General features: G+C 40.5%; 1 protein-coding gene across 30 annotated transcripts in view; it reads left to right on the plus strand.

Moving 5' to 3' along the window:
* Positions 1-17,309, plus strand: part of DTNA (dystrobrevin alpha) — a 220,919-nt gene extending 203,610 nt beyond the window's left edge. For 24 of the 30 annotated variants that reach the window (XM_072924630.1, XM_072924609.1, XM_072924611.1 and 21 more), the window contains 4 exons: positions 2,569-2,658; positions 3,161-3,329; positions 4,040-4,172; positions 13,781-17,309. In XM_072924630.1, coding sequence (XP_072780731.1) covers positions 2,569-2,658; positions 3,161-3,329; positions 4,040-4,172; positions 13,781-13,936 — 548 coding nt within the window. In that variant the 3' untranslated portion in view covers positions 13,937-17,309. Of the gene's footprint in view, positions 1-2,568; positions 2,659-3,160; positions 3,330-4,039; positions 4,173-7,401; positions 7,447-13,780 lie in introns of all 30 variants that reach the window. The other 6 variants (XM_030266168.4, XM_072924617.1, XM_072924634.1 and 3 more) reach the window with 1 other exon arrangement.
* Positions 17,310-24,064: the final 6,755 nt, after the last annotated feature.

The raw sequence follows: 24,064 nt of genomic DNA on the forward strand, positions 1-24,064 counted from the left end.
GACAGCTGCATTTTGCCATTGAAAATCAACTTTGTCAGCCATCAAAGCAAGCTGTCAAAGCAAGCAGGTAAGCAGAAACTGGACAATGGTGTCAATTAATGGAGCTTAGGGTAAGAAGGAATTTTGATGCAAGAGGGTGAGAACAGTTATCACTGCTCTGTTAACCAGAAAAATTACTATTAACCTCAGCAGGCATTGTCAGTGTGTTTTAAATAAAGACTTTGCTAGAAGTAAATGATATAATCATAGAATTAGGTGGAAAGGGCTTTTGTAAGTCACTGTGTCCTTCTGCCCCAAGAAAGAGGGCTTCAAAGTGAGATCAAACTATTCAGGATCTTTACCAGCTGTGCTCTACATGGTTTCTGTCACTCATTTTCTCTGTTGCAGTGTTTCACTATCCTTATTGTGGAAATTCCTTGTCCTTCTATCTGATCGGAACATCCCTTGATGCAACTTATGACTGTTGTCCCTTGTCTTTTTGCTTTGGGCCTGAGAAGGATTCAGTTAGACTAGACAGGAATCAAGTCTGATTCCTTTTCTTGCATTTCCAGAAAACTCATCACCTTCCCACTCTTTTTTCAAGTAAGAATAAATTTTAAAGTGTTTTGAATTTCTAAGGCTGGAAATTAAATTATTATGTTGGATAACATTGAAAGCAAGTAGTCTCTGTTATCTAAATAAAGAAACAGTCCTTATATTTTTAATCTTCTCTCTCTAAAATATTTGCATAATTGCAATTCTATGATCTGAATAAGTTTTTTCCCTCTTTCCCCAGTCCAAATTAAACATAAGTTTAAATGTAAGCTCAGAAGTTCCTCTGCGACAGTGGAAGCTTCTTCCCAGTAACCTAGTTCAGCCCTCTCAAGCACCCTTCTCCTTGATTTTCCTGTAAATTGTCTTTGTGTGTATTTTTGGACAAGGTTGAATCTGTAATGCAATCAGGAACTTTCTCCTAAAGCACTGGTCAATTCAAGTATTGAACATAGGCATAGTTCCTGGTCCCAACATAATGAGTTGCTGCTAATATCATTTTCTGTGGCAAAAGAAAAACAGGCAATATGTTTTCCTTTTTTCCTGCTATGAGAAAAATCAAGACAGGCAAAAATATGGAGCCCTAGCTCCTATGTTGTAATGGGACAGCTTCTTCTAGAGTTAAGAGTAAGATAAATAATATAGTGGCCACAATAAAATATTCTTAAACAATGCTAAGTCTGCCTCAGGCAAATGCATTTTAAGTATAAAAATATGTTCTGTTCAAGATCAAAAGCAATATAAGAAATTATGTGATCACATTTTACAGCTGCTGCATTTGATAAATACCTAGGTTTGTGTCATTATTTACTGTAAGCTCTGGATGAGAAGGTCAAACCCAAAGAACTTGAAGCCAGCATTCTGTCACATCTTGACATATGACTTTGTGAGGGGGTTGTGCTGAGATTGTATGTCTCCATTCTCTGCTGCACCAACAGAGATCTGCCTATATACACATAATGCAGAAAAGCCATGGTTAAAGGATATTTTCTCTTCATTGTTTCCATTTCTCCTTCCCAGCATGTGCAATAGTTCAGAGGCACAAATTTGGGAAGACTTTAGAGAGGGAGTGGTTGTCTGTGTGTTTATAAGAGTTTAACTACTATAATTTACATTCCAGTAACTATTTGCTAATGTATACATTAAAAAAAAAAAAACCTCTTCTACAGTAGCCTATTCCTGTTGTATTTGGAAGACTGGCAATTCTGTGGAATATATTGATCATTCAACTATTCAACAATAGTATCTGTGTTCAGGATTTGAGGGACTTAAGCACACAGACCCCTCCTAAGGAAGGAGTATTCCATGCAGTTCACAAGAATCTCTCGTGATTTATGGTTAAGGGAATATTGCCAGGTTCAGCAGGGAAACACTTCTAGATGCATTATTAGAACAAGTTTAAAAGCAGCCTGGGGCTGTTTAGAGAAGCAGTTATGCTTCCTTTATTAAAAAAAGCAAGGAGTGCTGTAGGGGGAGAGAGAGACAATAAATTATAGAATATACAAGAAAATCCTTGAGCTACAGGAGAGGCTGAGAGAGAGCAGAGAAAATAAATCCATACATATAGTTTTGATGAGGGATGAGGTCAAGTGTGTTTTTTCAACATTTGCCATAATTATCTGGCAAATATCTGGCAATAATGGCCTCATTAAACTGAGCTGTGGGAACTTAGACAAAACACCTCATTTCTTCCCTCCTCCCCCACAGGCACTGTAAATGAGTTCACTCTGGATTTAATCTTCCAGGCCTGGTCTGCTGGTGTCACCACACAAATGCAAGCCTGATGGCAATGAATAATCTCCACATATCTGGCATTGTGGTTAAATGAAGCATGAGGGTAGGCTTCTGCTTTTGCATACAGCATAAGTAAATGAGGCCGTTCTGCAGAGAACTCTTCTGCACGTGCCTCTCACAAGGACTTTGATACCCTGAATTATCACAATGACAGCTTTCATCAGGGTCAAAACTGCTTTCAACAGTAAAACATATGTCATGTGAATAATAGTTACACTGTGCTTTGTCCATCTCTTGCTTCAGGTGCAAGACGAAACTTAAGAAATGATTTGCTGGTGGCAGCAGATTCAATCACCAACACCATGTCTTCTTTGGTGAAAGAACTAAATTCTGGTGAGTGAGGCTTACGAGGGAGAATAGTCACCATAGTGACAATTCACATTTGTATGGAAAAAGTGGGACGTAGGAAGATACATATCTTCAAAATTTTTTATGCTTTTGTTTAAAAAATCCCTAAGCAACAGCGTCTGGAACTCAGCAGTTCTCAAAGCCATGGATGTAGAGGTGCAGTTGGATACAGTGAAAAATTTGTCTGTGATTCCACATAGAGTGGAATTTCACTCTTTAGAAATCAGATTTAGCATAGATCATACAGGACATGTTGTAAAATGCAGTCTGTAAAATTAGCCATTAAAATAGCCTACCTAATAACTGAGATAAGCAAAATTTTCAGTATTTGGTCCAAGAAGGAAGCTATAAGCTTTGCCAATATAAGTGGAATATGCTTTTAATCACTATGAGGAGGTGGCATTCTTGGTTGGAAAGGCAAAGAAATGCTTAAAGAAATAGGCACATATACATTTGTGAAAGTTAAATGGGACTTTTTGCTTCACAGAAGTGGGCAGCGAGACAGAGAGCAATGTGGATTCTGAGTTTGGACGGACTCATTTTGATGATCTGGTTCCATCCCCGACGTCTGAGAAGGCTTTCCTGGCGCAGATCCACGCCCGGAAGCCGGGATACATCCACAGCGCTGCTGCCACCGGCTCCATGCGCAGCGACATGTGGGTACCTGCCTGACACCCCTTCCTCATCTCATCCTTCTTCCTCTGAAAACACTGTGAATCACACAGTATTTCCTCTCCCTCTCAATTATTTGAGAAAGAAAAAAAAAAAAAGGCATAAATCCAAGTGCTTCCTGGTTACATAGTAGTGGGCTCTGTAAACAATAAAGCCTGGAACTCAGGACTCCCTCAGGAGTGAGCTGTCTCACATCCAGCCTGGAACATTCAGGCAGCATGGAGGCTGTGGGACAGCTGTTTTCCCAAACATGCCCTGCAGTCCTATTCATTGTTTATCCAGACTGAGGGACCTGCTAGGGCTCACTGGAAAAGGAGAAATGTGTAAATGGAAAAGCAGAATGCATTGACCTACTCAATTGATGAAGAAACAGATTGATTTTTACAACCTGATCTTTCCTTTTAGAGACAATAGACATCTTTCTAGTTATTTTTAGTTCAGCCTCTTTGTATGAAGTTATTGAGAACTTTTGTTACTCATTTCCTTAGGGGAGTGCCTTCAGCAGAATATGCCCTTTGGTGTACTTCATGAGAGAGGGAAATAACAGAAGTGTTCTCCACTGCCAGGAAAATACTAACTGGTGGAGCATATGGCTAAAGTATCCCACAGTCCTCACAGATTACAATAAAGGGAAGTTTTATTGGCTCTGAATGTCATTCATCTTAGGAGGCTATTTATTAATAATTATCTTTAGGGTTACGGAAGATGGAGACCCTTACGTCAGAGCAGATGATGAAAATTACGAGAATGACTCTGTGCGCCAGCTGGAGAATGAACTGAAAATGGAGGAGTACCTGAAGCAGAAGCTGCAGGATGAGGCGTACCAGGTGGGAGAAGGACACCAACTGCCCATGTTTCTCCATAAGTGAGAAAGGATGATGGCCCTCAGGTGCCCAGTGCCATCTGACCAGCCCTGGCCTCTGGGGTGTGATCTCTTCTGGGTTACCAGAGCAGCCACTTTCCAAAACCTGCTGCCACCCTCACACAGACACAGATGCATCCAGACTTTGTGCCTATCCAAGAAGACCACACTGCCTGAGGCACACAGCAGTGGTCCATATGGGTAGCAGGGAAGCAGGTGGGACAGAGCTGCCTCTGTGCTTGTTCTCTGCCCATGCCTACCACATCACTTAGAGCTCATTCCCCATTACTACAGGTACTGCTTGGTGGTGTCAAGATGTCCTGCTATTTTCTTTTCTTTTTTTTTTTTCTCCAATAGCAAGAAACATTCATAAGGTTTCTCCAGTGTGAATTGAAGCTCAGGTGCAGTCTGTGTGTTACTGTCATTGTCAGAATCTGGAGGTACAGAAAAGGGTCTGGAACAAATTGTATCCCAGAGCACCAAGTATTCAACAAGCATCTGGTGCAGAGAAGCCTGGGGACTTGTTATTAAACACCTCCCTGAGGAAGCTCTCAAAAGGCATTTGTTTAAGAGTCTGAGCAACGCAAATATGCCAGGGGGAGCTGGAATTCTGTAGATGCCAATATTTGCATCATGGTCTCCAATTCTACCTGGTGTTGCAGATTATTGCCAGATTATTGTTTTCAGTTATTCTAACTTGGAATATCTGAATAGAAAATAGATTTCTTCTTATAAAGTTAGAAGTAGTGTCAATAAGAGGGAAAACCCAGTTCAGTTATTTGGGAGCAGAGCTGAAACAAGCAAAAACAACTTTGTTTCCACATGGTGATCAGCTCAAATTTGGACCTCACCCCTAAAGAACATATTAAATGGGGTACAATAACCAAATTAGACATGTTCTGAGAGACCAGATGTCTGCAAATGAGGTTCAAAATCACTTTATGGGCAGCAATTCTTTATACTGCTGATTTCTAGGAGCTAATAAAATCTCGCCTTCATTTCTGGTAATTTTCTGGTAATGTTCAGTGCTGGTCAGTTTGGAGACAATCTGTGTCTGACAGGCTTGTCTTGTAATGAAGATTTGCTGCTCTTTTGGTTTTCTTGTCTGTGAAGCTGGTAGGATATATTAGTCTTGTAAAAGTTCATTGAGTCTTGTCAAAATTTAAGATAACTTTGAGGTTGTTGTTGATGTAGACCTGCTTCATGTGGTAGGCTGCCAAAATTCATTTCATTGCAAAGGTCTTCAAAGACATGACAAAAGGAGCAGGATAGTTATAGATCATTTACTAAGGCAACAGCAGGTGACACAGGGGGAATTGTCAAAACTTTTATCCAGGATAAGACTTGTCAAAAATCACAGCCTTTAAACTTCTGAACAGGTTGAGCAGCTACTGCTGATGTAATGAAAAGTAGTTGTCAGTTTAGAGAAGGGGTGCCTAAATAGTCACAGCTATCAGGCACCAAATAATGTTATTCTTGCTGGTAAAGATTCCATGTTCATCAGAAAGAACAACAAACCAGTTTGAATGTATTTTGATTAGAGTATGGAAGTGCAGTATATGGCAACAGTGTTACTTGAGTTTCACAAGTTACAACAGTATTATGTACATGCATAAAATTTAGTATGTATGTGCACTAGAAATAAGGGCAGGAGGAGTTATGCATGTCACTTGATAGCACTGGGTGTTGCTCTTGCTTCAGTCAAAATATTTTTTTCTGCTATTTTCCACCAACATTCCCAGGAGAAAGGAAGGAAATCTTCTCCCTATTAACATCAGAATAAAACTCCTGAATTTAGGTAGGCCAAGACTGCACATGAGTGAAGTTTATTCCCTGTTGTTTTACATTACTTGTTTCCACCAGGGGACAAAAACAGATAAAAAACCCAGCGCACACACACACACACCTGGCCAAAAAAAAGGAAAAGCTTTTTTTTGTCAAAAATATATTCACTGAGGGAACAGAAAGTTCTCATTCTAGACAAGTTCTGCTTAACAGCATTTTTTCAGAAGTTTCATCATGTACTTTACTGTCTGTGAGATTGTCAGCTCCTATCAGGCAGTGATTTGACAGTAGTGACTTGTAAGTAGAATCTATTTTTAGTTGATACCACAGCCCCAAAACATATGGCAATGCCTGAGAAGTCCTTCCCAGTATGAGTGATGCCATTTAAATTAGGGAATGGGTTTAAGGGAAGCAAGAAAAGTATTAAGTTAATAGGGACTACTAAAATGATTAGGAGCTGGTTGGAGAGTGTCATATATTGGCCCCAAGACATGTGCTTTGGCATTAGTTGTTCTCTGCAATTTGCTGTTTATTTGTGGTATTTCGCTCTTCTATCCCTTCTTCTGTTAATATCACTGATTATTCTGAAAAAGCCACAGCTTACTACTTGTAAAACACACGAAAATTGGAAAATTTCTGTTTAGGGTATGCTGTTGAACAGAGGCCAGGTCAACTATGCTCATTTGCATCAAACCATTGGAATTTATTAAAAGCTGTTTTACTGTTTGTACTCACATATACACTGCATTCATCTGGATTGCCAAAGAAAGCTGTAGCTATCGTAATGCAATTGTCAGCTGAAAAAATCTGCAAGGAGGAACTCCTACTAAGGGTGCAGAATGGTCACCTCAGTAACAATCTGGTAACCATTTTTATGTTATTAAATGTCTCACTTTGTGTAAAATCAGCACATTTAGAAAAACATGTAGATGTAGTGTAGCATGAAAGATGGTTGGCCCAAACCCACTCTTGTTATTTTGTGTCACCTTGTGTCCAAGAAAGATTTTTGTACTGAACGCTAAATTAGTATTAAAAAACTAAGATATATCGGGAAATCAGGGACAGGAAACTTTAGAGGAGGCTTCTTTCTCTCTTTTCTTTTTTTTTTTTTTTTTAAGCATGTTGTAAATAACAAGTATCTGTATCAGAAAAAAACCCAAACACATTTAATGCACAAGTGTAAATGCTAACAGCGTGTATCCTCCCACATCTGTTTCCACTTTTGTTCTTGGTACAGTCTTTTGCTGATATGTTGTGTAAGACAGTTCTCAGTGGGTTTATTTTCTGGGTCCCTAATTGCTCCCTTTATTTCTAGGCTTGTGCATGGCTTTTTTCAGAATAATACACTGCCTGGCTGCTCACGGGCTTAATTTGTTATCTTCCTGTTTTCTGTCCTTTGTTATCTACAGGTCAGTTTGCAAAGTTGAGTGCAATATTCTTCTCTCTCCTCTCAAGTAAGTATTATTATAATTTAGAAGAAAGTTTGGAATTAATCCTCATAATATATATTTCAGTTGCAATGCATCTTGTGGCACCTGAATGTATGTGACAATGCTGTTTCTTTCACCTTTTAACCTGTATGGGGATGCCTTGGAATCTCTCTGAATCGGTTCTAATTTATGAATCTGTAGTCCTTGTCCTAAGGATTCCTGTTAAACCATCACCCTTTTTATGTTTTTCCTTTGTTGACCATCAGACTGAAAACATGGGATTTTCATCCCTGGGGATGGTGAAAAATATATTAACCAGTACAGAGAAACCTTGTCCAGAAGATAAAGAATCTGATTTCATTTTCAGGAGACCTCTGAGTTTAATTCCATTCAATGCTTTAGTCTTCCTAGGATAACTGAACTAAATAATTTCTGATGAGATCAGAACATCTACTCTAGTGTGTGAAACAACTTATACAAACATTAAAGAAAGCAATCCACCAGCTGCTTAACCACAGATGTATCCTCAGATGTGTCGTGTAAGTTTAAAAATCCCCAAAAAGTGGAAGGCACTCAGCTACTGTATAGAAGCTGGCAGTTCTATGAATTCCCTGCTGTCCCATTGATGACTTAGGATTCTAGCTTTTATATTTTTCATATATTTGTAATCCTGCAGTTCTTTAGTATGTAACTCCAAACTCCATATAGAGTGTTAGTTACTGTCTGCCCATTTTGGTAAGACAAAACAATTCCTCTATAGGCCTGAGAATCAAGGAGACCTTACCATCTCATGCCCCAAGAGATATAAACAAAAGTGAGATGAGGCAGAGCAAACTTGGGGTAAATTACTTCATTGCCTGAAGCTGTAATTGGAAGATTAACCCCCAATATGCAAATGGACCAAACTTATCAAAGTGTGAAAATTCATGACCCATCACCCATTTTTTGGATGTAGCCCCTGACGGGCTTCATCTGCCTGAAATGTACCTGAAGGCCCTTCAATAAATATAACACCTTTTTATTCTCTTAATTGTGCATGACCTCTGTTTTTAGGTAGCCCCAACAAGGCATCACCATATTCAGGTCATGTTCCTTACACATGCCAACCTCACAGCTGCAGCACTGAAGTTACTGCCAAGTTGAGCAACTGTGTTTTTCCTCAGGAAGACAGACAACATCTATTTTTATGGAGTATCCTGTAACTCTGAACATTTGCCCAGGAAATGGGAGAGCACACATTTCTTCTTGCCTCATCACAAGTCATGGATTCTGCATTTCTGGCTTTCTAGGAGAGTGCAGTGCCCCGCTGTGAAGATGGCAGTGAGACAGTGCTGTCCATCCTGCTGAGACACTGAACCATGGGCTAACGGGAATGGAAAGGGAGAATATCAGAATAGGGATCTCGTTCTGGTCTGCAGACTGAGCCTCTTCCTCAAAGCCAGAGCTAAAAGCAAGCAGAGGTCAACAATCAAATGGACACTGGAGCTTGGGAGCAGGGTTATGTTCAGATGAGCAAAACCAGTGAACTAGCCTGTGCCAACTCTAACAGGAATTCATATTGTTAGATTTTGAGTGTCATGTTTTATGCTAGACCTCCTCATTTATATGGAAGTTTCGATGTTAAAACCTGGCCTGGATTCAAGGAGTTTGTGTCTTCTGATGACAGTAAAATTTTACTGTTAAAATGTGTACCTTGTGAAAGCAGCTGCTAAAGGGTATTTCCAAGTCACATCCGTCTCAGTGTCTCTTGCAGCTGAAGCAGAATAACTGGATGTGAAAAGCAAATAAACTTCAATACCCAGAGTACTATAAACACCAAATAACTGCTCATGAAAGTTCTCCTAACATTGCTCCTCAGGTTACATTCATTTTCTCAGTAGTCTTATTAAAAACATGAGCCAAGTAGAATTCCCTAAACATTGACAGCCGAAAAAATAAGTTTCCTTACTCGGTTTTGGTGCAGTTGTCACTTTTAGATCAGGTCATGTGAAAAGGAAAGTAGATATTTCAACAACAATGTGTGTGTATAACTATGTATATAGTGGAAATTTTGTATATAACTGAATATAATTACAATTTGCAATAATAAGTCAAAAAACCCTTTTTAATTAGAATTACAAAACTCAGGCAATTCTATGAAAGGCTTCCTTTTTTATTAGGAAGCAGTGCTAACACAGTGATGTGGGTAAACATACTGTCCTAAAAGCCTGGCTTTCTTGAAAATACGTATCCTGTGTCAAATTAGCAGGTATCAGAGACCGAGATACTATCTTGTCTCCTGGATGATTTTTGAAACCTTATCAAAAGGAAAGATTTTCATAGTGAAATGTATTTTAGCTCCCAGGGGAGCCCTTTGGCCATTACCAAAGACTGTAACATTTCCAGGAGCTATATAAAAGCACAGCCCTACAGAAATTGGCATCCAAAACTGGTGGACTTGACACTTCACATATCCACAAGAACAAAATGTATTATGGTACATTATGCTAAATACATCTTCACATGGTAAGTGAATCTTCTCAAGATTCACTCTGCTGAGAATATGGAAGTCTGTCATATCTTGTGTATTTTATTTGGTACTTACATTTCACAGCACTGGAAAAATAACTTTAAAATAGTTTATACCAGTCATGGTATCTAAAGTGCTTTTGCAGTTTTCATTGGGTTCTTGCTTGAAGCTTAGAAGCTGCATAAAGAGTTTTATTTCTAAACCCTTATTCAGTCAATAATGATACAAATACAGCTGACATGGCCCTAGATGGCCATAGGAAGTAGAAAGCTGGCAGACTTTCTTTCTTACACCAATATTACATTTGTGCTTATTAAAAAAAAAAAAAAAAAGACACCAAAGATGAGGAAAATTTGATCAGTTTATTGTAGCTCCTTGTGAGTGATATTGCTGCTGATGGCCAGCCACAGAGTTTTGTTCATTTACTCATTCATCTGAAGTTGATGTTATTTGATTGATGATATTTGCAATCTGTTTGCATTTTCAGCTTTAAAAGTACTACATACAATTTTCCAGAATTGATTTTAAATAGCATCTAATATAACAAATTCCCAAGAGAACAAGTGATTCCAGTAATATAATATATAAAACATAATTAAATTATGCTTTCAATTTACTTTTTATGTTAAATATACTTGTTTTATTTTTAGTAAAGAAACAAAGTGAACTCGAGCTTTTCAGCAGGTACTAGGCAGATCTTGACATTAGGTGAAACTCTGATGTTATTTTACCTTTATCCCCTTGATAGCATTTGGTTTTTTGCCAAGGGTGGCCAATGGGAGCAGAAATCCTGCATTTCAGAAACTGGTTGAGAAGTTGTCATTTTCAATTAGTTGCTGTTGACTCATACAGTGGACGTGTCCTCACGAGACCTACAATTTCCTAGATTCTTCTAAAGTTGTGCTTTCTTAGTGCTGGCACACATTTGAATTGGTCATGCCTAATTCATTTATATGCATTATCATAACACGAAAGAAGGTGTGAAAAGCAAATAGAAATCAGACCTAAGGCATCCACTGAGAGGGAGTACAGAGAGGAGGATTTATTGCAGGTTTTGTTCTCAGATTTTAACTGAGGTTTTCCCTGTCTTGACAAAAACATAATTTCAATTAAAGAATCTGCTCCAGTCCCACTCCAAACACTCTCACTCTCTCAAAACCTTATAACATGAACTGTTCTGGGATCTGAGGCTTTGGGTGTCTGTGAGGGACTTTTTCTATTGCAAAAGTGACTGAATGATTTGTACTGAAACAGGTGGATTTTTTTTCAAATGCAAAAACCCCAAATCGTCTCAATTTTTTGATGTGAATGTATTCTTAAAAAATACCATGTATTCAACTTGACTGTTTTTCCAGGGCAGAATTCGTGTTGAGTAACACTTTCATATTTTTCTCATCTCTTGTCATTTTTTTTGAACCTCTGTTTTCATGTTTCCCAGCAGAGATTAGGAATTCTTCAGATGTCAGGTGATAAAACCCATGGGCCAATGGAGAGTGTGGTCAGTCTAGTCCAGTCTTTTGGTTTTTTCTTGAGCAAATACATAAAAGCTAGCATTATCTGGACCATTCCATTTGAAAATAACAGGAGGATAACAGCACAGTAATTTTCAAAAATGTCTGCTACATTCACTCAGCTATGTTTTGGTTTTCTTTTTGGTTTATTTTTCTCCCTAAGTCCTCCTCTTCTTAGCATGTAGGCATAAAAACACTGTAAAAAACTGCGACCAAGTTATCAGGGAAGAAGGAGCTTAAATTTGTAAATTCAATTCTAAAATGACACAAGTGATAGGGATGTCTTTTGAAAAAATCACTGAATGACAAATAACAGAAAAGAACCTGTGGATTAAGTAACACCAGAGGTTAGAAACAGTTTTATATAATGAAAAATCGTAATAGTCTTAATTGGGAATTAATTTGGGCACTTCCAAACATTGCAGTGAATTTAAAGCTCTGAGGTTCATTAGTACTCATTATCTCTTGCAGGAAAATATCTCTATCCCAGTGCTGGCTGTGGAACAGAGAGAATAACCCTTCCCACAGTCCACCAAAGAGAAGTAATTTATCCAGAAAATATGAAGCAAACCCAAATACTTAACATTACTGTCAATGTGTCTTAATGCATCCCATGTTTCACAAGCCACTCTTATTTTACTCTTGTGGTTTATAATGGTGCCATCACGAAATATGAGATGTTCCTATACTTTTGTATATTAGGAAACATTTTGTCACCAAAAGGGTTGCTAAGCATTGGAACAGGCCGCCCAAGGAAGTGGTTGAATCACTATCCCTGGAGATATTTGAAAGGCATGTGGATGTGGCACTTGGGGACATGGTTTAGTGGTAAGGCTTGGCAGTGCTGAGTTAATGGCTGGACTGAATGATCTTTTCCAGCTTAAAGGATTCTGTTATTCACATAACTCTGAAGCTGATTCAGTAAAAGTCAGTCTCAGGCAGCTGAGAACTGACCTCTTCCATGCCTTTGATTTGCATTTTTTTGTCTGAGTTGTGAAGAGCAAAGCATTCCTTTGCTAAGATTACCAAATTGGTTTGCAGACTTAAGAAGTACAGGTGCATGTCTGATTTTTAAAAGATATAATTAAAGATGTACCTCAGAAATTTTTTATGAAACTCTCATTAGACTTGCAGTGCAGGTTTCCTTTGCATTTATCAACAAAATGTTAATGCTTGTCTTTTGTAACCGTCTAACACAAGGAGACACTAAATTAAGATCATCATACCATTTGGCATGCTTGAATATTATGGAGTGGGGTGGAAGTGTTTCTGCTTGAATAATTAATACAATCAAATGGTCTCAGGAAGGAGAAGCAGCAAACTAAACTACCTGACCTTTCTTCATTCATCAGATTTAATTTAACTATATTTGCCAGAGTAATTTACATTTCATCTCCCATCTTTTAGGCCAGCTTTATGCCTGAAATGAGTAGAAAAGAATTCATGTGTGGAGAGTGGTGTATTATGCTGTGATTATTGTATCTCATGCAATGCAGATTGGTTTTCTCTCTGAGGTAGTTCAAAAGGAAAAGGGATGAGTTCCTTAACTTAGGAAGGGTCAAATGTGTAAACAGTGCCTTTACAAGAAATGTGCCAGAAGCAGAAGTTTGCAGTATTACCTGACTGTAGATCCTGACATAGTTCTGAGAAGGAGCAGCAGTAACTGATGAAGCATTTTCCACTGCTAGCTAAAACTTTAATGCCTCTTCTGTAGGAATTTAACATACTCACTGATGCTTCAGCTTACACGGGAGCACCAGCCGATACTGGTGCACCAGTGGACGAGGCTGTTCATGAGCTGTAGCACCCAGAATCATCCTTTCAAGTAACTGCAGGTTTTCTTAGACACAGTAAAACATACAAGACATTTACATGTGAGGGGAGGCTCATGATGGTCAGTGGCTGAACACTGCACAAGGTGGATGAACCATGGTTTCACTTTCAATGGTATATTTATAGAGTGATCTGGAAGGGGAAAGTAGAAAGGAAAATGGGAACGTTGCAGATCTGTGTCAATGCAGACTGAGTTACCCCAAGGTGCCACAAGCAGAGCAGACAACAGGCCCATGACAAGGGAAGTTTCCGACTTCCCACATGGCCTGTAAGTTTCTATTTACGGCTCAAATACCTATGGCTCACCTAGGTAGAATGGCTTTTTCCTTTTTTAAGTTCTTGAGGGATAACTACAGGAACTGGCCAGCTCCCTTTTTCTCTCAATGAAACAGCAGTTGGAGGCTTTACTTGCTCTGCCTGCGTGGGTGCAACATGTTAAACCAGCACGCTTTTAAAAAACCTTCCATAAAATCTTTTAAAACCTTCCATCAACGTTTCTCCACAGGGAAGCTGCAGTCAGACAGACAATGAAAGCTACGTAAGAACTGATGATGAGGAGAGCTGCTTTCGGACAGACGATGAAGAAAACTCAGCTGCGAACTTCACAGAAGAATGGAACCAAGAGGTGCAGCGTCTCTTGACAAAAAAATCACATAACTAAATTCTGAGGACTGTAGCACAGTACTTTTGTTCTAAGAGTTGTAGTTTGTAGATGTGTGGTTTTTGACAACAAGACTTTTGTTTAAAGCTAACTTATATTAGCTACATCTTCTGTAACATGGCTCATTACTGGCGAAGCAAACAGACTGACGCGCGTGCTGCCGTCACACACGGCGGCGCTGTTAATAACTCACGTAAACCCTTTGCACATGATATTGAACCTGTTCCGTTTACAATGACAATACTGTTTATAGTTAGAAATTTGAGTTCTGAATACTTTGAGATTTTAGTAGATCAGTTTACTATACACTGTACATTTTTTTTTCCCACGGGAGAAATAAAAAGCGACAATTATGCATTTAACACTGAACAATGATACTCCTGAGTGTATATATCTAGTAGCCCAAAAAACAAAGTACCAGACTATATTTGCAATTTGTTTGCAAGTCTTTGAATTAAGGCTTATACAAAATGTACTAAAATAATAATATAATTAATAATAATAATAAACTTCTCTAATTTAGGGCTAATGTGTAACTTAGGAATGTTTCTTTCAAAATAATCTAACAAATCAGCCATAGAAGTTAGTGTAAATATTTTTTTTCCAAATAGATATCATATACAAAAGGTGACATTCAAATGATATAGAATCTAGTTTTTAAATCAGCACAGATCTTCTTAAAACTGTGAACTATGTTTTGAAATACTCGTTGCTAAAGCTGTTTATAAACCACAGGTGCCATAAGATCCCTGAACTGACTGATGTTACGTATAATCCTCCATGGTATTGTTTCATTGATGTTTTAGCTTTAGTAAGCATGTGTTCAACAAACCAGCTCTTTCCATCTCTCTGCCCCTCCTCTTCCTCCTCGCCCTCTTCCATTATGTTATTTTCGAGGCCTTCAGCTTTAAATGTACAGGCTTAAAGTGCGCTTGCAACTGTTTTCTTTTGATTTCCAAATGTGTACTGCCTTAGCCAGCCACCAGATGTTCTGCATGCCCTCTTGGAAATGTGTGATGAGACTCTTTCAGAGCAGGATGGAGAAATAGCGATCAGCGAAAAGCACAAGAAGAGCAGTGGATTCTTGCGAAAGGACAGGCATACAGTTACAGAATTGGAGTTTCATCCAGTTTAGTATTTTTCCAGTATCAAGGCATTTCAGGAGAAAGGGGCCTGATGTGGCCATTAGGCAGGGTCAGGCAGTGAGGCTGCTGGCTGAAAAGTGTTTGCTCTGCTGTGACTACAAACCTACAGATACTCCTGAGCGGGCATTGACACAAACTAGCACCAACGTGCTCCCCAGAGCACCCTGCTCCGAAACAAAGGTGACACCTCTGTGGCACATGGCACTGCCATGCAGAGGGACCAGAGCCAGGCCAGGGACAGCTGGAGCAGCAGCCGGGCAGGGACACCAGGAGGTGTTCCATACTGGCCGCCTGGCCCTCCTGAGCTGCGCAGCGTTAGCTCGGGGCCGCCTCTGTGCCAAGGCAATTCTACTGCCCTAATACAATATTGGGCTTCCAGTACCTGGCTGACCTGAAGTGACACTGTCTAACAGCCCTGAGAACAGTGGTATTTCATACAGATATTTCACACCAGCACAGTTTGCCTACAGCAAGTGATGAGATATCCATCTAAAGCAGGTTAACGTGGCTTGTCTGTCCTTGCTTTCATGGTGACGTGGATGTGAGCTGCCGTGTTTACATGAGATTGCTATGTAGCTCGACCCAGTAAGTCCACTTGTTTGCATGCATTCTCCAGGCTCCTGGCTGTTTCCCTGGGCACTATGTGTTAGGGAATGAGTATCTGTATGAAAGAGCTGCTGCCACGTTTCATATCATTTTACTGTGTATGCAGATCTCTTGTCTGTATATCCTTGTGTACCTGGGCTTGCTCTCAGACATCCAAATGCACACTAAGGGATCCAGATACCCTCATGTAAGCTTTTCATTTTTGCAGTCACTGGTCTTTGCTCCTGGGGTATGTGCCATCCTGGCAAGGCAGGCACCATATCTTTCACTGTCCCCTCCTCCAGCCTCCTCTCAGGAATGAGTTAGCCTCCACTAGTGCCTAGCACTCCATGTTTTAAGCTACTCCAGTGAACCTGTAGACGTTGCTGTCAGCTCAGGATTCCAGGCAAGCATTTCCTGAACAGGGAGAAAACAAGCTAGAACAAAACTATGTGCAATGGCTGATTATTTCAACTCATGTCAGGTTTAATTGTACCCAAAGTAATAGATCCCTCTCATCACCTTAATGTCTGCGTGCTCATTATCATCATGCTTAAAATAGATGCACTGGACTAAATCCATTGCAAGAGTTTCCGAACTAGGAGTAAGCACTGAAGTTGACTGATCAGGTACCTTTCTTTTAGGCTGGTGTCAACAAGCTGATCCCTTAGGAGTTCTGGGTCCCTTATGCCCTGGAGCTCTGAGATGAAGCACTTCTTACTTAGCTCTGCAAATGTCTATTTTAAGCATTTTCCCAACTGTTAAGCTGGCTGCATTTTCACCCAGCTGGTCTTTGTCTGTTTGTTGAATATTATTTTGGTTGTGGTTTGCGGTCATTAAAACAAACGCAATTACAGAAGAGGTCCCTGGTATGGCCCTTTTCTTAATTACCAATGGCCCACCACGACCGTCAAAACTCCGGGTGGTTTTACTGTCACTGGAGGAAAACCAGTGGTTTGGAATCAGGAGACAGGGATGTGAAGATGTATAGGGTCCTTGAATGTCCAAAGCAAAGGTGGAGAATGGGTTGTCTGTAAGTAGTAATGTTAACTAAACTGCATAAAAAGGTGTGTGGCCTTTGTTGTGATATAATATGTATTTTCTTATATGCATGAGCCAAATTGTTGCATCATAATTTATCATAAGTGTGTCCGCCTTTACTTTCAGTTGTCACCTTCTCCCATTCTTATTGGTTCTTGGCAATTACTGTAGATAGACCTTGTAAATATTGCAGCCTCGGGTTGCTGTAATCACACTGGTTCAATTCAGCAGACGGAGCTGTGAACAACAAGCACTCCACAGTGTCCTGAAGAATAAAGGGCATTTTTACCTTTGAACCAAAAACAGAAAAGAAGTAGGAAGAGTTACATCTTGAGGCTACTAAGTGCAACGCATTTTTAAAACACTGTACTTGACACCACTTGAGACAGATACAGAGACACTAAAAATGTCACGGTATTCATTGGTATTGTAACAGAACTGCTATTGTATGGGGTTTTTGTATTGCTGTTAAGTATTGTTTTGTGTGTGTGTGTTGGAACCTACTGGGGACATGTTATATTTTGAAGTGATTAAACTATTTAATTGTGTGTCTATATTTTGGAATGGAATTATTTCTTCATTAAAAAGATTTTTAAAAGGAATTTATGGAGCATCATATTTGTGGCTTATTTGGTTTTGGATGTCCTGTTCCATGGAGCCCAAACAGCTTTTTTTTCAGTAGGGAAGAGAAGGAAAGTGTGTCTCTGTGGTGCAGTAAGTAGTCTTTGTCCATTCCACCACTTCACAGGAGAATTCCCTCCACCACCTTCCACAGTGCTTTGAACTTGGTATCAAGCAGCACCTGCTTTCAGTGGCCCAAGCAGTTTCTTCTTTCTTCTTTTCTTAATTCTCCATATCTTTAGCAGTTTCACAACTTGAAGATGAATTTCTCCATCTGTAAAATGCTTGCCCCTGAATCCACTTAACAGCAATGAACGTGACCATAAGCAGAAGACATCAGGGCCTGACAAGGTGCCTGGTACAAACAGAAGGTGATACATGGTTCTCAGGAACCTAAACAGTCTGCAGTAGTGTAATTTTTTTCTTAACCACTGTGTTTCTCTGGCCTTTCTCCAAGAAAATGTTGGAACAGGCACGTTTGAATGGCTTTACCATACACAGTCACACGTTCTTCTGTTGCAGATGAACACAAAGTCTGTTTTTCCAATTACACTTTTAAGATGTCTTTCCTTGTAGTTGTTGGTAATTGCAACTGGTTGCTAACCTAAAAGAGCATGGAGTTGCAAAGCAAGAGCTTGCACTTAAAGCAGCAGGTTTGTGTTCTGGTGCAGTGCTTGGAGCTACCTCATCAGGACATGGCAACATCTGGAATGCCCAGTGGTGCAGCTGGATGTGGTGGCAGCCCTTCCCAGCAGATGCACTGCAGCTGCTGTCCCAGAGTGTGTCATTGACATCCAGAATATCCACAGCTGTGCACTCAGAATTGTTAGCTGCCCAGTGAGTTACACCAGGGAGGGGTCTGTTAGATGAAAGCAGTAGCAGCAAACCAAAAATACTCTCTATCTACTTAGCAGATACCCCAGTGTGTTGGGAGCCAGATAAAGCCCAGTCTGCTGCCTCCTTCAGCACTGACTGCTGTGGTAACCTATAAATCACCAGGGTTTATTTGCCCTAATTCTCCTGTCTACATGCTGACATTCTTCAATAAAGATGACCATTTTACACTGTAAATTGTTTGCCAGATCTGCTGAACTTCGCCTCCACAATCCCAGTCCAAACTCATATCCACAAGACTGTAATGTATGATGACATATAAGCTCATGAGGATAACTCTGTTTTATCCATGCATAATCCCAAATTGCTATGTTGCTTCCTAACCCACAATCAAGTCTATGGCCCCTGGGGAACAAAGGAGCCAGTGAAAACTAATTTATAGGCAAGTGCTGTTTTTCTCTTTGCCTCTTGGTTACTCTAACTGCTTTTTGCAAGGAAAATGGACTCATATAGGAGGCAATAAATTTGTTTAATTTGCAAAAGGAAATAAAATAGTAAATAAAAATAAAATAAAAATTAAATATAAAATAAATATAATGTGGTCTTTAGATCTGAATAGTTGACTCCTTAGCTGCATCAGCACTGAACTAGGGGACTAAAAATGTCTGGAATTTTCTGAAAGCACCTGAGAGTTTCATTCAGTAGCACACAATTCTATGGCTGCTCTTCCAAAATTTGCTTAGGCCTATTGCTCAGCAGTTTTATATTCTGCTGCAAGCAGCCCTTAGGTCTGGGTGAAACTTTTAAGAGACTGTTGCAGAGATATGAAGTTGAGTTTATCAGAAAAATTAAATATGTTGGGTAGGAAGAGCAATCTATTGTTCAAATGTATTGAAGAATTTAATATGCCTCAAGATCATCCTGTCTAATACCCCAGATAATCCACAGATTAAGGATTCCCATTTGCTTTCTCCTAAATTACTGCCACCAGCTGAGTTACCTGTGGATTAGGACAGCTATCCCAGCACTGCACCATCAAGCCTTTGGCTGCAAAAGGCTGAGCAGCAGAATGAGGCTACACTTCTCCCAAGTCTCCCATTCCCCAGGAAACAGGTCCCAGACTGAAGTTTTTCTGAGGGCCCAAAACTCTGGAGCTCTCTAAAAAAGCTGCTTTAGGCTAGCAACCTCCTAGGACAAGGCTGACGGATGTGCACAGGGAAGGAGGGGAATTGTGCAACCGCATCATACAAAAATGGTTAATGCATAACATCAGTTGGTTAATGCAGCTTGGAGACAATAAAGACCAAAGAGATAGGTGATGTGAAAGAGTAGTTGCTTTTGTGTGTCTTGGTAGGCAATGAAGGAGGCCATGGTGCATTTTGTCTTTGGGATGTGATGCTGCAGAATGTAGTTTGCGATTTAATGCAAGATCATTTACTACTAGCAAATTAATTACCTCATGGCTTGCATTTTTTACACAACACTCAGCAGTGGCCGGATGGCAGATGTGTCAGGCCTACTGCTTGTTATGCTAATTGTCAACCCTAAAGACTGCCGAGTTAACACTTCTCCGCGGCTTGCTGCAGCCCAGCATTGCTGCTAGACCCCAACATTGCCTGCAGCCAGCAAGCTCATTCAGAGAAGAGGCACTTTCCAAGTTCGTGTTTTGAATGATTTTGTTGTTACTGCTCAGGTCAGTTTTGGTCCCTTTTGGTACATTCCTGTCAAAAAAAAAAAAAAAAAAAAAAAAAGAGTCAAAATGGTTTCCAGTATGGGGATGCACACCTGTATTTCTCAGCTTTTGGTCTTTCAGCCCCCAGATCCCTTGCAAGCCTCCCCTAACCCCAGGGAGGGGTTCAGAGCATCCATCCCTGCTCCTCCTCCCTTAGTGTGCTTTCAGGACAGGCTGTTCCTCTCCTGCACCAACTCTTCTCCGTATGTCTTTGGTGGTGCTATTCAGTGCTTCCTCATGGAGCCAGGGCTGCTGCTCACCTGGGAAAGAAGTTTCTCACTGCTGCCTTCCCGTCCCACTTCCCATGGGAGCTGTTATGGTGCCCAGACCAAGTTTTTCCTGGATGGGATCCCTTGTTCAGGTCAAAAAGTTCCTTTTGGACCCCCAAAATCCTTTCCTGGTGTCACCAAACAACTGAATGTGTTTTTACTCCTGTGATCCATCATCCTGTGAGTAACGTCCCCTCCTGCACCCCTCAGTGGTGCCTAGTCCAATTACACTCTTTTTTTTTTTTGCTTTTTTTTTTTTGCTTATTATGCCTTACTGTTTATTCAGGCTTCTGGCACTAGCCTTAAATCCCCTGTTTTGCTCCTACCCTGCTGCTGTGAGTAGGAATCAGGTGCTTAACAGGTCTCTGCACTTCTTTAACATCTGCTTTCATGTGAAAGAGCAAGAGCTTGCATGCTCTGTAAGAAGCACTTTCATCATCATATTCATTATGTAGGTGCAATTAAACTTAGAAATCCCCCCCAAGAGACCTCAGCTCTGACAAACGACCGACCCAATTGTCCTCTCCACAAAGTAGAAGAGTTGTATTTTAGTCTTTTCACGTGGCACTCTGTGCTGTCTGGAGTGTTTTCCATTTGCTACCTATAATAACTGCACCCTGGCTTTCAGCTCATTTGCCTGGAGACCCTCACAGCCCCCAGCCCCCCAGCAGATGGGGAGCCTCAAATCCTGTTTGTTTCAGCTGAAAGGCTGATACTGAAGTTAGTGCAGATGGTAATTTGTATTTGAGGGAGTGTTGTTTCCAGGGAATCCTCTCATCACTTGCTCTGAGTCACACACTTAGTGGAGGACACTTCACCAGAAATGCATTTTCTGCTACTTTTGGATCTAAGCTCCCACAAACTGATTAATTGAATTCATGTATAAATGCAAGAAAGAGGAATGCAAATCACTTTTTAAGGTCACGATCATGAGAAATCTATGCAGCCCTGTTCACCAAATAAAAACTGGGTTTATAGAGGTTATACAAAGTCTGCACAACTCTAGTATTGATTGTTTGTCTGGCAAAGTGATAATCAACAGAAAAATTAACTGGGTTTGACTGCAAGTTGGGATTGCTGAGGCTGATGGTGCCCGGAAGCAGAAAAATTAAACTGTTTTGTGTTTAGCTGGGGATGCCTCACTTAACCCAATAGGAGCAAACACGGAGCACTAAAACCAAATGAAAACCAGATCACTGGTTGAGTAGCTGTTCAGTGGCCAGCTACTGCTTTCCTTGGGAAGCAATTCATTATTCCCCTTACATTTTGCACTGCTGGGAGTGAAACATCTCATCTGCTCAGCCAACACTGCCGAGTGGCAGGTGGTTTTCCTGCCACAGGGACACAGCAGAGTCAGTCCCACCATGGCTGGGCCATTAGGTACAGCTGAGGTACAGCACACAGAAATTTGCCTTAATAGCTCTCTTGAGCTGGTAGCAGGACTGCATCTGGTCAGCCCTTTACTAAAATGTGATGAATAACCGTGGCAGCTGAAACCTTTTCCAAGATGGAAATAATGTTCATGTCTATAGCCACCTAACAGATGAGACAGAAAAACTGGTGGCCTTGGCCAGAAAGGGTGAGCCAGCATAATTCTGGGGTGAGGTTTCCCACCAAGCTGTGTGCTAATTCAGAAAGCAAGAACCCTTGTGCCAGATCCTTCCCCTTTCCTTTGCTATAGATTGTTTGTACTAATATCTATAATATTTATTGTCTCAACTCTGAATATAAAATTTGGCCAACACATTAAAAAAAACTGGGGAAGGCAAGGCTTGAGTTGTGTTGAGTATCTGCGTCATGCCCTGTTGCCTAGGTAGCTACATCTAACATTCAGGGACTTGTTTCTAGGAATTATGAGCTAGGGAGATAAACAAGCTCTTTTAAGGATGCAGAAGAGAAGAGGACTCAAATTTGGTTTGCTGTATTTAGTTTGTTGTACTCATTTAGACATTCATGGTCTGATGATGACCTAGAAACAGAGATACCCTGTGGAAGTGTTTGCCTGGCTCCCCCCAGGCAGCTCTGTGTGCCCAGCCCTGTGCAATCCCTGGCACGGACACACTCATGCACACACACCCCAAGGAGATCGCTCTTGTTATGTGGAGAAAAGAGTGACATTCCAGATTGCTAAGGGTGAGTCAGGTGTTGTGAGAGGTTATATAGCTTGCATGGATCAGGCTGGTCTTCTCTTCACTGTGCAAGAGGATGAACAGCCCCCAGCAGGGAAAGGTGAGAGCTGCACTGCCTGTATCCTTATGCCAGCGCTGCTGGCCATTCCCTGCCAGACATACTATCCATCCATATCCCAAGATCTGCCTCTTCTTGCCTCAGAACTCGGGCACCAGTTCTGCTTATGTGAGATCCCAATGGTGTGAGGGTTCTGATTTTACTGCACATTGACTACCAAACCTTCTAGCCTTGGTTTTGTGCCTTCAGAGAGTGCATATGCTGTGGTGCAAGTCAGGGTCTCACCATGCCAGACACAGGCAGGTGTCTCTCCTCCTCCAGAGATGAGTTGTGCTCCAGGAAAAATGCATGAAGGAAGTATAAAAAGTTGAGGTGATGGGGATGTTCACCTGCAAACGTGAAGTATCAGCAGACATAATTGGTTGGCTTCTGGCCAATTTACCTCTAAGATGCCAACAGACAGTGACTCTTCGGAGTGTTGGCAAGGTGTTCTTGCCCATCAAGCCTTGTCTGATTGAAGCAGCACTAGTGCAGCTCCCCTGATCCAGACAGGACTTTCCTCAAAGGGCACAGTAGTAATGAAAATGTTAATTCTCCATGGCCCATGAAGGCACTTTATCACCATTTAGCATTACCACAGGTGTAAATGCAGGAAAACCTATTTTCAATATACTGTATGAGCTATTCAAGCTTGCTCCAGAATTTCTGGGCTGACTTCTGGCAAGTTCAGCCTAACCCAGCAGTTCCCCTCATCTAATTTCCCACAGAGACATGTGGACATGTCTTTAGCTGCATAAACCTAATTATGCTCCCACAGCCCCAAAACTGACAACTAAATTACTGTTACAGAATACTTGCAGAACAAAGCTTAACCAGAAGCGTCACAGCATAATTTGTTGGACCAGCAGTCTGAAAAGAAAGATTGTTATGCAAATCTAATTTGGAAATCATTAGCAAGAACGACACCATAGAACAGATTGCTTTTATTTTTTAAAGGGATTCACCTTATTATAACCACATTCAGTTTCTGGATACATTAGCATAAACAAATTGCAGGAATATGAAGTGTTTTTTGTATGGTAGATGGACTTTTGAAAGTGAAGCCTCACTCATATATTGCAGTCCTAAAAGCGGTCTTAAATATTCTTAAAAATCCAGCCTCTACAATAAATGTGATTTCTTTTCCTTGCAAAGGTGAAAAACTGTTGTTCAGGAAGCAGAATTGTTGTGTTTTCAGCAGAAAGCTGAAGTGTCCATAAATTAACTCATACTGAAAATTAAAGGTGCCCACCCAGGCTGGTCTCAGTCCGTACTTTGCTCCATCCAGTGCTTTTCCTCCTGTATTTTCTGCCTGACATAAACCTACAATCCATGAAGATCTGCTGCTACACAGGGGTAATACAACATAATCCTGGAAGAAATAATCTCTGCATAGTTGAGACTTCATTTGTATTTCTGTCTTTCATGGTTACAAGAGCCCATATATACTCCAGCTACAGAAAGATGAGTCTTGGAAACCAGGGCAAGGACCTATAGGAAGATAAAATCTTCTTTCCCTGTTTTATCTATCAATAGGGGTAATGGTTTCTATCTTAGCTGCAAGTAACACTCTTTATACTCTATTGACATTATTTATATTTGTTTATATGTGGCCTAGAGAGACTTGAAAAAATAAATTAATATGAGCCCAGTCCTCATAGAAGAATATTGGTCT

This window comes from Taeniopygia guttata, chromosome 2 (genome assembly GCF_048771995.1).
Source record: "Taeniopygia guttata chromosome 2, bTaeGut7.mat, whole genome shotgun sequence".
In the NCBI taxonomy this organism is placed as follows: Eukaryota; Metazoa; Chordata; class Aves; order Passeriformes; family Estrildidae; genus Taeniopygia; species Taeniopygia guttata.